Genomic DNA, 15,614 nt, shown 5'->3' with positions numbered 1-15,614 from the left:
CCGGCTGACATTTCACTGTGAATATTGTCATCTTTGAAGGCATTACTCATGCTCTATCTCATCTAGATACTGAGTGTCACTTGGTGTGTCAAAAATTTCTAACATTTCTTTCTTTTTTATTTTCTTTTTGAGACAGAGTCTGTGTTGCCCAGGTTGGAGTGCAACTGTGCGATCTCGGCTCACTGCAACCTCCACCTCCCGGGTTCAAGCAATTCTCCTGCCTTAGCCCCCTGAGTAGCTGGGACTACAGGCATCTACCACTATGTCCAACTAATGCTTGTATTTTTAGTAGAGACAGAGTTTCACCAGATTGTCCAGGCTAGTCTCAAACTTCTGACCTTGTGATCCACCTGCCTCAGCCTCCCAAAGTGTTGGGATTACAAGTGTGAGCCACCACACCTGGCCAAAAGTTTTTAACTTTTCTATAATGGGAACCAGGCATTTATTATTTATTTGAGCGTCTCTTGTATTCTTCACAAACATAAGAAATTTATACCGAGAGGGTATTATGACCTGTTCAAAAAGTATAATCAAACACCACTGGGAAGACATCATGTTGTGAAAAATCCCATACTCAGATTTGTCAGAACATTCACTACAATTAAATCCTTGTTGTCACCACTCTCCTCTTCTCACTTCTGTAAAGATAAGAACTCCTCCCATAAGCATTTGGTTAAAATGTGTTTTCATTTCAGGGTCTACTGACATTCAGGGATGTGGCCATAGAATTCTCTCAGGAGGAGTGGAAATGCCTGGACCCTGCTCAGAGGACTCTATACAGAGACGTGATGCTGGAGAATTATAGGAACCTCGTCTCCCTGGGTGAGGATACCTTCCCTCCAGAGGTGGGGGTGTGCCCTTGCATATCTTTGTATTTTCTCCAGTTGCCTCCTGGGAGCCCCATCCTTGCTTGACTGAAATGGAAGCTGTATTGATTTCAAAATGAAAAGCGTCATGATGTAGCATCTGGACTTTAACTGTGCCCTTTGTTTAGATGTTCTGCATTCTTCGTGATAGTTCAGTGGGGTTTCCAGAAGTAAAGTAGGCTTAAAACCTTATGGCTGGCAAGGCATGGTGACTCATGCCTGTAATCCGAGCACTTTGGGAGGCCAATGCTTGTGGATCACTTCAGGTTAGGAGTTCGATACCAGCCTCACCAACATGGTGAAATGTCGTGTGGTGGCACACGCCTGTAATCCCAGCTACTAGAAAGGCTGAGGTAAGATTATCACTTGAACCTGGGAGGCAATGGTTGCAGTGAGCTGAGAACACGCCACTGCACTCCAACCCTGGCAACAGAGCGAGACTCTGTCTCAAAAAACAAAAACAAAACCTTATGGCAGACTTTAAAGATATCCAGATTTCTGTTTGCTACTCCTGTGCTTTCGATTCTGTAGTTCTTGGAAGAGAGCTTGATGTCCACACATTACAATGCTCTTTAAGGATTCAGAATAAGGCAGGCAATGGAGGAATTTGAGATATTTTCCTAGGTCCATCTGTAATGTCTTCTTTCCTACAGAAACGTAGGGCTGGGGCTCTAGAAAAGCTCCAACATGTCATGTTTCCTACTTTTTATAAGCAGGAGTCTCTTTCTGACCTGTTGGAGCAAGGCAAAGAGCCCTGGACTATGTAACATAAAGTGAAAATAGCAAAAAAATTCAGATGGGTGGGGATTATTTATTTATTATTATTTTTTTGAGCCAGAGTCTCACTCTGTCTCCCAGGCTGGACTGCAGTGACACGATCTCAGTTCACTGCAACCTCCACCTCTTGGGTTCAAGCAATTCTCCTGTCTCAGCCTCCTGAGTAGTTGGGACTGCAGGCACATGCCACCACGCCCAGCTAATTCTTGTATTTTTAGTAGAGACGGGATTTCACCAGTTTGGCCAAGATGGTCTCCTTGTGATCCACCTGCGTCGGCCTCCCAAAGTACTGGGGTTACTTACAGGCATGAGCCACTGTGTCCGGCTGGGAATGTTTTACAGATGTAAACACAGGTAAGAGGTCAGATGGGCAGAGTGGAAGCTCCATTTTCAAATAGTGTGTGGGGAAACTCTTTGCAAGTGAGAGAATTCTGTGGGAAAAGCATCATTTAAATCCTGAGATCTCTGAATGGACATATTTCTTTGCCTCACTTATCCCTCTGCTCGCTCTTTTTCTCTTCTTTTCTTTTTACAGGTATGCACCACCACCACACCTGGCTAATTTTTGTATTTTTAATAGCGACGAGGTTTTGCCATGTTGGCCAGATTGGTCTCGAACTACCAACCTCAGGTGATTTGCCTGCCTCAGCCTCCCAAAGTGCTGGGATTACAGGGGTGAGCCACCACGCCTGTGCCCTGTGCTCTTGAGATGTGTGTTAGTTTGACCTTTTGCCCTCTAGTGGTGCTGCTGCAGCTCAGAGACAAAGGCAGGGTGTTTATCCTGATGAGCAGCACCCTGTCATCTGGCTTCTGTCACCTCTTTGTTTTCTTGAGTCTGCGGGCTGTGTCAAAGGGGTCTCTTTCCCCTGTGGTCTCTCCTTGATTCCATCTGATGCTCCATTCTCTGTCCCTATAGATCAGAACTGCCCCGTCCCTCTAGATACACCTGCCCCTTGACCTATTCAGGTTCCATCCCATTTCCTGTACTTGGAACACCTAATTAGGAGATAGAAAAATCTGGGCTGCTCCTCCTTTGCATCTGGGTCGCAGGATACTGCGCAGAGCCCTCTGTACTTGTTCAAATAGTCTGGTTGTCTATTTGAAATAGGAAAAATGGCCACATACAGTGGCTGCCTGTAATCCCATCACTTTGAGAGGCTGAGGCAAGCGGAACACTTGAGGTCGGGGGTTTGAGACCAGCCTGGCCAACATGATAAAACCCTGTTTTTACTAAAAATACAAAAAGTAGTCGGGCGTGGTGGCGGGTGCCTGTAGTCAAGAGACTGAGGCAAGAGAATCTCTTCAACATGGGAGAAAGAGGTGAGCTGAAATCATGCTGAATCTATACGCTGGATTTGTTGAATATGTGCCTATAAATAGAATTCATAGGTCAGTTTGACAAATTTCATAGGATACATTATAAGAGATATAAACCTGCTTCCTTCCCACCTTATCATACTGACTTTTAAAAATTTCTTCCATTTTTGCTGCACAATTGCAATTTTTCCCAGAGTTGAAGATAGGGTTCTTTTTTTTTTTTTGAGACCGAGTCTTGCTCTGTCATCAGACTGGAGAGCAATGGCACGATCTTGGCTCACTGCAACCTCTGCCTCCCAGGTTCAATTGATTCTCCTACCTCAGTCTCCTGAGTAGTTGTGACTACAAGCACGCACCACCATGCCCGGCTAATTTTTTCATTTTTAGTGGAGACAGGGTTTCATCATGTTGGCCAGAATATTCTCGATCTCTTGACTTCGCGATCTGCCTGCCTCTGCCTCCCAAAGTGCTGGGATTACAGGTGTGAGCCACCATGCCCAGGCAAGGATGCAATATTATTAATGCTCTTTAATAAATCAGTTCTTTTCCACTAAAGTCAAAATTTTAACTGATGAACTATAATTATATATTTTTTCACATGGAGTCCTGCTCTGTTGCTCAGGCTGGAGTACAGTGGCATGATCTCTGCTCACTGCTATCTCCTCCTCCTAGGTTCAAGTCATTCGACTGCCTCAGCCTTTCCAATAGCTGGGATTACAGGCGCCAAACTCCACCTCCAGCTAATTTTTGTATTTTTAGTAGACAGGGTTTCATCATGTTGACCAAGCTGGGTTTGTACTCCTGACTTCAGGTGATCCACCTGCCTGAGCCTCCCAAAGTGTTGGGATTACAGGCGTGAGCCACTGCTCCTGGCCTACTGTCACTTATTAACATATTGTATTTCTGACCACCTCAATATCCACAGTACTCTCTCAGACCCCACACTACTCTCATTATGTAAGGAAAGACACATGCTTATCCATTGGACAGTCTTCTCAGGATACAGCCTAAACCAATGTCTGCTCTGTATGATGGTTGACATGCCACTGTCTAAATTTTACTTTAAGTTCTGGGGTACATGTGCAGAATGTGCAGGTTTGTTACATAGGTATACATGTGCCATGGTGATTTGCTGCACCCATCAACCCGTCATCTAGGTTTTAAGCCCTGCATGCATTAGGTGTTTTTCCCAATGTTCTCCCTCCTCTTGCCCCCCACCCCGATAGGCCCTGCTGTATGTTGTTTCTGTCCCTGTGTCCATGTGTTCTAATTGTTCAACTCACTTATGAGTCAGAACATGCAGTGTTTGGTTTTCTGTTCCTGTGTTAGTTTGCTGAGCATGATGGCTTTCAGCTTCATCCATGTCCCTACAAAGGACATGATCTCATTCTTTTTTTTTCTTTTCTTTTCCTTCTTTTTTTTTTGAAATGGAGTTTCGCTCTTGTTGCCCAGGCTGGAGTGCAATGGCATGATCTCGGCTCACCACAACCTCCGCCTCCCGGGTTCAAGCGATTCTCCCGCCTCAGCCTCCAAAGTAGCTGGAATTACAGGTATGCACCACCTTGTCTGGCTAATTTTGTATTTTTAGTAGAGACGGGGTTTCACCATGTTGGTCAGGCTGGTCTCCAACTCTTGACCTCAGGTGATCTGCCCACCTTAGCCTTCCAAAATGCTGGGATTACAGGTGTGAGCCACTGTGTCCTGCCAGTCTCATTTTTTTTATGACTGCATAGCATTCCATGGAATACATGTGCCACATTTTCTTTAACCAGTCTATCCTTGACGGGCATTTGGTTTGGTTCTAAGTCTTTGTTATTGTAACTATTGCTGCAGGAAATATACATGTGCGTGTGTCTTTATAGTAAAATGATTTATAATCCTTTGGATATATACCCAGTAATGGGATTGCCAGGTCAATACTACATCCACTTTTAAGAACATGTCTGGGTCTGCAGCCCAAGATCAAATACCATTGACCTCACTTACTTTCAGTGTAAATTGGTGGACCTACTCTATTTATTTGAAAAGCAATAATTTACTCCAAATTTCTTTTGGCAAGTTAGTGTTTGTTGGTAGATGGCTGGGAATACTGCAGAGTTTTTGTGAAGATGGAAAAGTTACTTTAGTTAAGAAAAAAGATTTATCAGTCTCTGTCAGGTTTATTAGATGGAGCTTTTCATGTCTTAACCACCTCAACCTACCGTAAGAAATACTGTAGATTGAGATGCTTAACACCTTAAACTGCAGGAAATAATTTCTCATAAATCTGTAAGCAGTGAAGTCCAAGATGCATAAAAACACTTCCTGGGTGGTGCCTTCTTTCTATTTTACCCTAGTCTGCTTTTTTCTTTTTAATGGAGTTTTGCTAATTTTTGTATTTTTAGTAGAGATGGGGTTTAATAATGTTGGACAGGCTGGTCTCAAACTCCTGACCTCAGATGATTCACCCACCCTGGGCTCACAAATTGCTGAGATTACAGGCCTGAGCCACTGCACCTTGCCCCAGCCAGCTTCTTGCTGTGTCTCTCATATGTCAGAGTGAAAGGAAGCAAGCACTCTAGTGGTTTTCCTTATACAGGCACTAATCCTGTTCATTAGAGCTTCCTCCTCATGGCCTAATTGTTGCCCAATGTCCCCACTTCCAATAACATAATATTGGGGAATAGGATCTTAGTAGACTAATTTTGGTCAGTGCAAACATTTAGACCATGGGTGCCTTCGTTGTGTTGTATACCTTTTATTTTTCAGTTTGCTCCAAAGAATGTTTTCTCTGACCTTAGTCCATAAATTTCCCAATTCCAAAATTCTTTTCAATTACTAGACAGCCATGTTTCCCTTCTATTGCAGTATGCCCAGGCTTCATGTTGGAAAAATTCTCCTTTTTGGGGAGCTAACCTAACTAATTTTTGCAATGTAAGTGGTTGGTCGTAGCTTTCTTTATACTACTGTTCTGCAGTTAGTTTGAATTATGTGCAGTCACCCTTTCTCTATTAGAAAATATCTGTTCCTGGCCGGGTGCAGTGGCTCACATCTGTAATCCCAGCACTTTGGGAAGCCGAGGTGGGCGGATCATGAGGTCAGGAGATCGAGACCATCCTGGCTAACATGGTGAAACCTCGTCTCTACTAGAAATATAAAAAATTAGCCGGGCGTAGTGGCGGGCGCCTGTAGTCCCAGCTACTTGGGAGGCTGAGGCAGGAGAATGGCGTGAACCCGGGAGGTGGACCTTGCAGTGAGCCGAGACTGCGCCACTGCACTCTAGCCTGGGCGACAGAGCAAGACTCCATCTTAAAAAGAAAAGAAAATATCTGTTCCTTTTGTTCTCCAAAAAATTAAAAATCATGATTGGGAGTTTTATAATTTCCTTTAACATAAGTATTACTCTTAGTGTAATATTACATATTTCAATAGGAGATATTTATTGACTATCTGTAATTAATTGGAAACTGTGGGTTCCTTATGTCTTATAGGTATTTTTTCTAAATATGAGATCAAGGAATTACCAACAAAAAAGGAGAGTAACACAGGAGAAATATTCCAGACAGTAATGTTGGAAAGACATGAAAGCCATGACATAGAAGATTTTTGCTTCAGTGAAACCCAGAAAAATGTACATGACTCTCAATGTCGGTGGAGACATGATGAAAGACATTACAAACGAGTGTGTGTGACCTATAAGGAAAGTCTCATTGGTAGAAGAGACATGCATGGTAGAAAGGATGATGTACAAAACAAGCCTATTAAAAATCAACTTGGATTAAACTTACAGTCACACCTACCAGAACTGCAGCTATTTCAAGCTGAAAGGAAAATATACAAATATGATCACACGGAAAAATCTGTCGATAGTAGTTCCTTAGTTTCCCCACCCCAAGGTATTTCTTCTACTGTCAAAACCCACGTTTCTCATACACATGAATATAATTTTGTGGATTCGTTATTCACACAAAAAGAGAAAGCAAACATTGGGACAGAACACTACAAATGTAATGAGTGTGGCAAGTCCTTTCACCAAGGCTTACATTTTACTATACATCAAATAATCCATACTGAGGAGAAGCAGCTTAAATGTGATATATGTGGCAAGAGCTTCAGTAAAAAATCAAACCTTGCAAGTCATCGAAGAATTCATACTGGAGAGAAGCCATATAAATGTAACGAATGTGGCAAGGTCTTCAATAATATTTCACACCTTGCACAGCATCGCAGGATTCATACTGGAGAGAAACCATATAAATGTAATGAATGTGGCAAGGTCTTTAATCAAATTTCACACCTTGCACAACATCAAAGAATTCATACTGGAGAGAAACCTTATAAATGTAATGAATGTGGAAAGGTATTCCATCAAATTTCTCACCTTGCACAACATCGGACAATTCATACTGGAGAAAAACCTTACAAATGTAACAAATGTGGCAAGGTGTTCAGTCGCAATTCCTACCTTATACAACATCTGATCATTCATACTGGAGAGAAACCCTACAAATGTAATGAATGTGGAAAGGTCTTCAATCATATTTCACACCTTGCACAACATCGGAGAATTCACACTGGAGAGAAACCCTACAAATGTGATGAATGTGGCAAGGTCTTCAGTCACAAGTCATCCCTAGCAAATCACTGGAGAATCCATACTGGAGAGAAACCTTACAAATGTAATGAATGTGGCAAGGTCTTCAGTCGCAATTCATACCTTGCCCAACATCTGCTAATTCATACTGGTGAGAAACCTTATAAGTGTGATGAGTGTGACAAAGCATTCAGTCAAAATTCACATCTTGTACAACATCGCAGAATTCATACTGGAGAGAAACCTTACAAATGTAATGAATGTGGCAGAGTCTTCAGTCAAAATTCATACCTTGCATATCATCGGAGAATTCATACTGGAGAAAAACCTTATAAATGTAATGAATGTGGGAAGGTCTTCAGTCTAAACTCATCCCTAGCACATCATCGGAAAATTCACATTGGAGAGAAACCTTACAAATGTAATGAATGTGGCAAAGCTTTCAGTGTGCGTTCAAGCCTTACTAATCATCATGTGACCCATACTGGAGAGAAACCTTTCAAATGTAATGAATGTGGCAAACTCTTACGCAACAGTTCATATCTTGTTGGTCATCAGAGATTTCATGCCAGAGAGAAATCTAACAAATGTAATTAATGTGGCAGAGGGTTCAGTCAGCATTAAAGCCTTGCAACACATACAGTAATTTATACTGGAGAAAAACTTTGCAAGTATAATGAAGGTAGCAGAGCCTTTAGTTTTGTTCAAGGCTTAATAACCATTAGCTAGTCCATAGGGGAGAGAAACTTTACTAATGTATTGAAAGTGGCAAGGCCTTAAGGTGAAAGTCTGAGATCAGGATTTTTCAAAGAATTCTTGCTGGTGAGAAACCTAACAAATGTAATGAAAGTGGCAAGGTCTTCTGGCACAACTCTCACATTGTACAATATTGCAAAATTTCATACTTGAGAAACAAAAACACTGAGTGGGAAACCATTATGACTTCAAACATTCATCAGTATCAGAGAATCCATACTAAAGAGCCTTTATATAATTATATGTGATAGAGATTTTCTGCAGGCCATAGTCTTACTAGGCATCAAAAACTTTGATGAAACCATACAAAGGGAATGTGCATGCTTAGGCTTTTACCCAAGCATCAAAACTGGAACATCACAGGGTTTATACTGGAGAGTAACTACACAAAGATAATGAATGTAATAAGCCTTTCAGTGTAATATTCATTATTTTGTCATGAGAGATCTACTCAGTAAAAACCAAGTAAATGTAGTAAATCTGGAAAGGTCACTAGTCTAAGATGCATTCTCATGGTTCATTAAAAATTCATAGTGGAGGTGGCGGTGGCTCACGCCTGTAATCCCAGCACTTTGGGAGGCCGAGGCAGGCGGATCACAAGGTCAGGAGTTCGAGACCATCCTGGCTAACACGGTGAAACCCCGTCTCTACTAAAAATACAAAAAATTAGCCGAGTGTGGTGGTGGGCGCCTGTAGTCCCAGCTACTCAGAAGGCTGAGACAGGAGAATGGCATGAACCCGGGAGGCGGAGCTTGCAGTGAGCCGAGATTGCGCCACTGCACTCCAGCCTGGGCGACAGAGCAAGACTCTGTCTTTTAAAAAAATATATATATATATTCATATTGGAGGGCTGGATGCAGTGGCTCATTCCTGTAATCTCAGCACTTTGGGAGGCCGAGGCCGAGGCGGGTGGATCATTAGATCAAGAGATTGAGACCATCCTGCCAACCAACATGGTGAAACCCTGTCTCTACTAAAAATACAAAAAATAGCTGGGTGCACGCCTGTAGTCCCAGCTGCTCGGGAGGCTGAGACAGGAGAGTTGCTTGAACCTGGCAGCCAGAGGTTGCAGTGAGCCAAGATCGTGCCACTGCACTCCAGCCTGGTCGAGAGAGTGAGACTCTGTCTCAAAAAATAATTCATAGTGGATTCCAGGTGTGGTGGCTCACGCCTGTAATCCGAGCACACTGGGAGGCCAAGTTGGGTGGATCATGAGGTCAGGAGTTTGAGACCGGCTTGACCAACATAGTGAAACCCCATCTCTACTAAAAATACAAAAATTAGCCAGGTGTGGTAGTGGGTGCCTGTAATCCCAGCTATTTGAGAGGCTGAGGCAGGAGAATCACTTGAACCTGGGAGGCGGAGCTTGCAGTGAGCTGAGATCTCACCACTGCACTTCAGCCTGGGCAACAGAGTGAGACTCCATCTCAAAAAAAAAATAATAGTGGAACAAACACAAATGTAGTGATATGGTAAATTAACCAATTCACAGACTATAATCCATCTGAGAGCTCATAGGAAGTCTAATTCTCTGCCATTAATCTTTTATATTACATTCTGCAGAATAATTACAATTCAAAATATGTTAAAAGTCATGACATACATCAAAGACTCAAAGACATTTGGAAATGGCCAGTTACCTTCAGGTCATAAAATAATTGATTACATTGTTGAAGGAGAAAGACTTCTTTACCAATGTTAACTTTTTTTTGTTTTGTTTTGTTTTGGTTTTGGTTTTGGTTTTGGTTTTTGTTTTTTGAGACGGAGTCTCGCTCTGTCGCCCAGGCTGGAGTGCAGTGGCGCGATCTCGGCTCACTGCAAGCTCCGCCTCCCGGGTTCACGCCATTCTCCTGCCTCAGCCTCCCGAGTAGCTGGGACTACAGGCGCCCGCCACCTCGCCCGGCTAGTTTTCTGTATTTTTTTTTTAGTAGAGATGGGGTTTCACCGGGTTAGCCAGGATGGTCTCGATCTCCTGACCTCGTGATCCACCCATCTCGGCCTCCCAAAGTGCTGGGATTACAGGCTTGAGCCATCGCGCCCGGCCTACCAATGTTAACTTTCAAGCTGACATTAGAAATGTTTTTATGATGTCTTTCTTAGTCATTTCATGATCTATAGGCAAGAATAGGAAAAAATGGCCTACTTCATTAGGTGAGATCATTTCTCTCCATATTCCTGTGAAACAGGGACACTATCTTTTTGAAATTAAATATTGGCTGAATATTGGCTAATCCCAGCACTTTGGGAGGCGGACATGGGTGGATCACTTGAGGTCAGGAGTTGGAGAACAGCCTGGCCAGCATGGTGAAACCCCATCTTTACTAAAAATAACAAAAATTAGCCAGACATTGTGGCTGGCACCTGTAATCCCAGCCACTCGGGAGACTGAGGCAGAATTGCTTGAATCTAGGAGGCGGAGCTTGCAGTGGGCCGAGATTGCGCCACTGCACTTCAGCCTGGGTGACAGGTGAGACTCCATCTAAAAAAAAAAAAAAAAAACACAAAGAAAAGGAAACAGAACCAGACGGAGATTGTTGCCTACGTATGTGCTTCTGTGATGCTCCTCAAAAACAACAATGGGCCAGGCATTGTTGCTCACTCCTGTAATTCCAACACTTTGGGAGGCCGAGGCAGGTATATCACCTGAGATCAGGAGTTCGAGACCAGCTTGGGCAAGAAAGTGAAACCGCATCTCTACTAAAAATACAAAAACACGCCAGGCATAGTGACGCACGCTTGTAATCCCAGCTATGAGAGGCTAAGGCAGGAGAATCACTTAAACCCGTGAGGCGGAGGTTGCAGTGAGCCTAGATTGTGCCACTTCACTCCAGCCTGGATGACAGAGTATTTCAAAAAAAAAAAAAGGAAAAAAACAGCTGAATTAAGATTTGTAAGGGGCTGAGAATAATGTAAAGCTGTGATATCAGTCATATTATTGCATACAGGGCATTCTTCACAGAGGGCCAGTGTGGATTATAGGAAAGAAATGCTCTAACCAACCAATCATGAAACAGAGCAATCCAAGACCTCAAGAGACTGCAGTTTTTACTGGAGGAGATTAATACGTTAATAGGAAGTGATTACATGTAAGGTAGAGGTAATGCAGGGGAAATGTTAGCCACATCTCCATTGAATGGCAGTAGCTGTCATGTAGCAAGATTGAGGAAAAATTGATCTTAATCTTGAAATTGAAAAGAATAGTTATCACAGAGAAGAGGATTTTTTAGCATTTTTTTCTATTTGTAGAGACGAGGTTTCGCTGCGTGTCCCAGAGTGGTTTTGAACTCCTGAGCTCAAGTGATCCTTCTGCTTGGCTTCCTAAAAGTGTTGGGATTATAGGTGTGAGCCACTGTATCTGGTCCAAAGAGGAGAGTTTAATTATTAAAAAAAAAAAAACCACAATAGCATGTCAGGCGCCCGCTACCACGCCTGGCTAGTTTTTTGTATTTTTAGTAGAGACGGGGTTTCACCATGTTAGCCAGGATAGTCTCGATCTCCTGACCTCGTGATCCACCCGCCTCGGCCTCCCAAAGTGCTGGGATTACAGGGTTGAGCCACCGCGCCCGGCCTGTTATAGGTTTTCTAACCATACCTGACAGAAAGAGAAAACAAAGAAAAGGTATAAAATAACTTATAGGGCCGGGCGCAGTGGCTCACGCCTGTAATCCCAGCACTTTGGGGGGCTGAGGCGGGCGGATCACCAGGTCAAGAGTTAAAGACTAGACTGGCCAATATGGTGAAACCCCATCTCTACTAAAAATACAAAAAAAAGTTAGCTGGGAGTAATGGTGCATGCCTGTAATCCCAGCTACTTGGTAGGCTGAGGCGGGAGAACTGCTTGAACCCAGGAGACAGAGGTTGCAGTGAGGCAAGATAGTGCCACTGCACTCCAGCCTGAGTGACAGACTGAAGACTCCGTCTCAAAAAAAAAATAAATAATTTTAAAATACCTTATAATTGGCTGGGCATGGTGGCTCATGCCTGTAACCCCAGCACTTTGGGAGGCCGAGGCAGGCAGATCACTTGAGCACCGGAGTTCGAGACCAGCCTGGCCAACATAGCGAAATGGCATTTCTACTAAAAATACAAAAATTAGCCAGGCGTGGTGGCACACCTGTAATCCCAGCTACTCAGGAGTTTGGGGTAGGAAAATTGCTTGAACCTGGGAGGCGGAGGTTGCAGTGAGTCAGGATCACACCACTGCACTCCAGCCTGGGTGACACAGTGAGACTGTCTCAAAACAAACAAACAAAACCCTTACAATTTGCCAATAAAAAGTATCTTTTCTAGTTACTTTCAGAATGCACGTAAAGTGAATTGAAAATTCTGCCCTGGTGAAAGTTCATCCTATCAGTTGGGTCACCCTTGCCATATCCAACTGATACAGGAGGTAGAAAGAAATTATTTAGGCAGATAGTGAGGGCAAAAACTCCTCTGCAGAGCTTCCCTTCTAACAAAAAGCTGCCCAAAATATCATTTTGTTCTAATGAAGAGCAGCCTGAAAAATTGATCTGAAAACAGGTAAGCAAGCTGGAAGCTTGCATGGAGGAAAGTCAGCAGCTGCGCCAATAGGAAAGGGGCAACCTTGGGGCTAGGCATGCCCACAATGGAAGCTCCGTCTTTCCTTTTTTGTTAGCACGTGTACAGTAAGAAAGAAATGGGCAAGATGGCGCACATCTCAGGCACAGAACCCACCTGCATAATAAAAGATTGGGGAGGGGGCTACCAGAAATTCATGCTGTATGCAAATGACACATCTGGTCCTAACGAGTTTTTCACGCCCTATGTAGATAAGACACTGCCTCCCCACCAGCTCATCAATAAAACCCCTACATTTTACCACGAACCCTCAAACCATTTTTCCAGGACCCCTCTCTGTAGCAGAGAGCTATTGACTTTCTTTCGCCTATTGAACTTCCACTCTAACGTCACTCTTGGGTGTCCACGTACTTGATTTCCGTGGCCATGAGACAGCGAACCTCAGGTATTACCCCAGAAAATGAGGCTGCTTCATAACTAAACCAAAGTCAAGAGGACAGATGAAAAATAAACTCAGGACACAAACATTGCTTCAAGAACGTGGTTCTCCGAAGTATGGCTGCTGAAACTTCCTGTTGTAAACAGAAGCCAGCTTTTTCTTCTTTTTTTTTTTTGGACAGAGTCTTGCTTTGTCACCAGGCTAGAGACAAGTGGCACAATCTCGGCTCACTGCAAGCCACGACTCCCTGGATCAAGCAATTCTCCAGCCTCAGCCTCCGGAGTAGCTGGGATTAGAGGCACGTGCCAACACGCCTGCTAATTTTTGTATTTTTACTAGAGAGAGGGTTTCACCATCTTTGCCAGGGTGGTCTTGAACTCCTGACCTTGTGATCTGCCTGCCTTGGCCTCCCAAGGTGCTGGGATTACAGGCATGAGCCACTGTACCAGCCCAGATTTTTCTTATAGCTGCTAAAATAAATCACCTGGGACTTTAAAAATAGTTTGTGAACCAAGTATCTGAGACGTCTCAATCAGTTTAGAAAGTTTATCTTGCCAAGGTTAAGAGTATGCGCATGACGCAGGCTCAGGAGGTCCTAATGGCATGTGCCCAATATGGTCTAGGTAGACCTTACATTTTAGGGAGACAAGTCATATCAATCAGTAAGTGTCAGATGTACATTGGTTCAGTCGGGAAAGGTAGAACTCAAAGCCGGGGAGGGGGGTTCCAGGACATAGGTAGATAAGAGACAAATGGTTGCTTTCTTTTCAGTCTCTGATTAGCCTTTCGTACTTTGAGTGATTTTTGTTCTCATATATTTTATTTTAATTTAAGATGAGGTCTTGCTCTTTTGCCAGATACTCGGGAGGTTGAGGCAGGAGAATTGTTTCAACCTGGAAACGGAGGTTGTGGTGAGCCGAGATCACGCCATTGCACTCCAAGATGTGGTTGGGGAGAAATCCACAAATTTTGGTGATCAGAACGGAGGCATTCTGTGCTCAGTGCCATGAGAGTAGGAAAAAATACTTTTTTGGGGGGGGCGGGGGAAGGGAGTCTCGCTTTGTCGCCAAGGCAAAGTGTAGTGTCGGAATCTCAGCTCACTGCAAAGTCCACCTCCTGGTTTCAAGAGATTCTTCTGCCTCAGTCTCCCGAGTAGCTGGGATTATAGACACCCATCACCACGCCCGGTTGCTTTTGGTATTTTTAGTAGAAACGGGGTTTCACCATGTTGGCCAGGCTGGTCTCAAACTCCCGACTTCAAGTGATCTGCCCTCCTCAGCCTCTCAAAATGATGGGATTACAGGTATAAGCCACAGCACATGGCCTTTTTTCCTATTTCAAATAGGCAAGCCAACTATTTGAACAACCAGAGAGGGCTCTGTGCAGTATCCCGGGCCCCAGATGCAGAGGAGCAGCCCAGGTTTTCTGATCTCCTGATTATGTGTTCCAAGTACAGGAAATGGGATGGAACCTGAATAGGTCAAGGGGTAGGTGTATGGAGGCCTCAGTTCTGATCTACAGGAACAGAGAACAGAGCATCAGATGGAATCAAGTACAGAAGGAGAGACCACAGGGGAAAGAGATCCCTTTGACACAGCCCTCCCTGTGCCGCAGAGTCAAAAAACCAAAGAGGCCACAAAAGCCCGATGACAGGGTGTTGCCCATCAGGATGAAGACTCTGCCTTTGTCTCTGAGCTGCAGCATCACTAGAGGACAAAATAAATCAAACTATCACACATCTAAAGAGCAGAAGGGCCTGGAGCGGTGGCTCACACTTGTAATTTCAGCACCAGGCAAATCACCTGAGGTCAGGAGTTCGAGAACAGCCTGGCCAACATGGTGCAACACCATCTCTACTAAAAATAAAGAAATCAGCCTGGTGTGGTGGTGATGCATGACTGTGTTTCCAGCTACTTGAGAGGCTGAGACAGGACAGTCACTTGAACCCAGGCGGCAGAGGTTGTAGTGAGCTATTGTGCCACTGCACTTCAGTCTGGGCAAGAGAGGGAGACGCTGTCTCAAAAAATTAAATAAGTAAGTAAATAGCAGAGAGATAAGAGGGGGCAAATAAAGATGTTCACTCAGAGATCTCAGGATTTAAACTTTTCTTTTCCCACAGAATTCTCCCACTTGCAGAGTTTCCCCACACACTAGTGGAAGGTGGAGCTTCCACTCTGCCCATCTGAGCTCTTACCTGCCTTTACGCCTGTAATACATTCCCACCCAGCTGGATATTTTTGCTATTTTCACTTCACTCTCCACAGTCCTGGGCTCTTTCCCTTGCTCCAACATGGAGACAGCAGGGCAGAAAGAGACTCCTGCTTATAAAAAAAAAAGAAAGGTGACA

General features: G+C 43.9%; 1 protein-coding gene across 3 annotated transcripts in view; it reads left to right on the top strand.

The window, feature by feature from the left end:
• Positions 1 to 8,765, top strand: part of LOC112612445 (zinc finger protein 83-like) — a 77,090-nt gene extending 68,325 nt beyond the window's left edge. The window contains exons 3-6 of one of the 3 annotated variants that reach the window (XM_025366991.1): positions 696 to 822; positions 995 to 1,132; positions 4,413 to 4,510; positions 6,431 to 8,765. In XM_025366991.1, coding sequence (XP_025222776.1) covers positions 1,113 to 1,132; positions 4,413 to 4,510; positions 6,431 to 8,130 — 1,818 coding nt within the window. In that variant the 5' untranslated portion in view covers positions 696 to 822; positions 995 to 1,112 and the 3' untranslated portion in view covers positions 8,131 to 8,765. The remainder of the gene's footprint in view (positions 1 to 695; positions 823 to 994; positions 1,133 to 4,412; positions 4,511 to 6,430) is intronic. The other 2 variants (XM_025366990.1, XM_025366988.1) reach the window with 2 other exon arrangements.
• The last annotated feature ends 6,849 nt before the right edge of the window (positions 8,766 to 15,614 follow it).

The sequence above is a fragment of the Theropithecus gelada genome, chromosome 19 (genome assembly GCF_003255815.1).
Source record: "Theropithecus gelada isolate Dixy chromosome 19, Tgel_1.0, whole genome shotgun sequence".
In the NCBI taxonomy this organism is placed as follows: Eukaryota; Metazoa; Chordata; class Mammalia; order Primates; family Cercopithecidae; genus Theropithecus; species Theropithecus gelada.
Note: the sequence above shows the minus strand (reverse complement) of the source record. Positions and strands in the feature narration are given on the sequence as shown.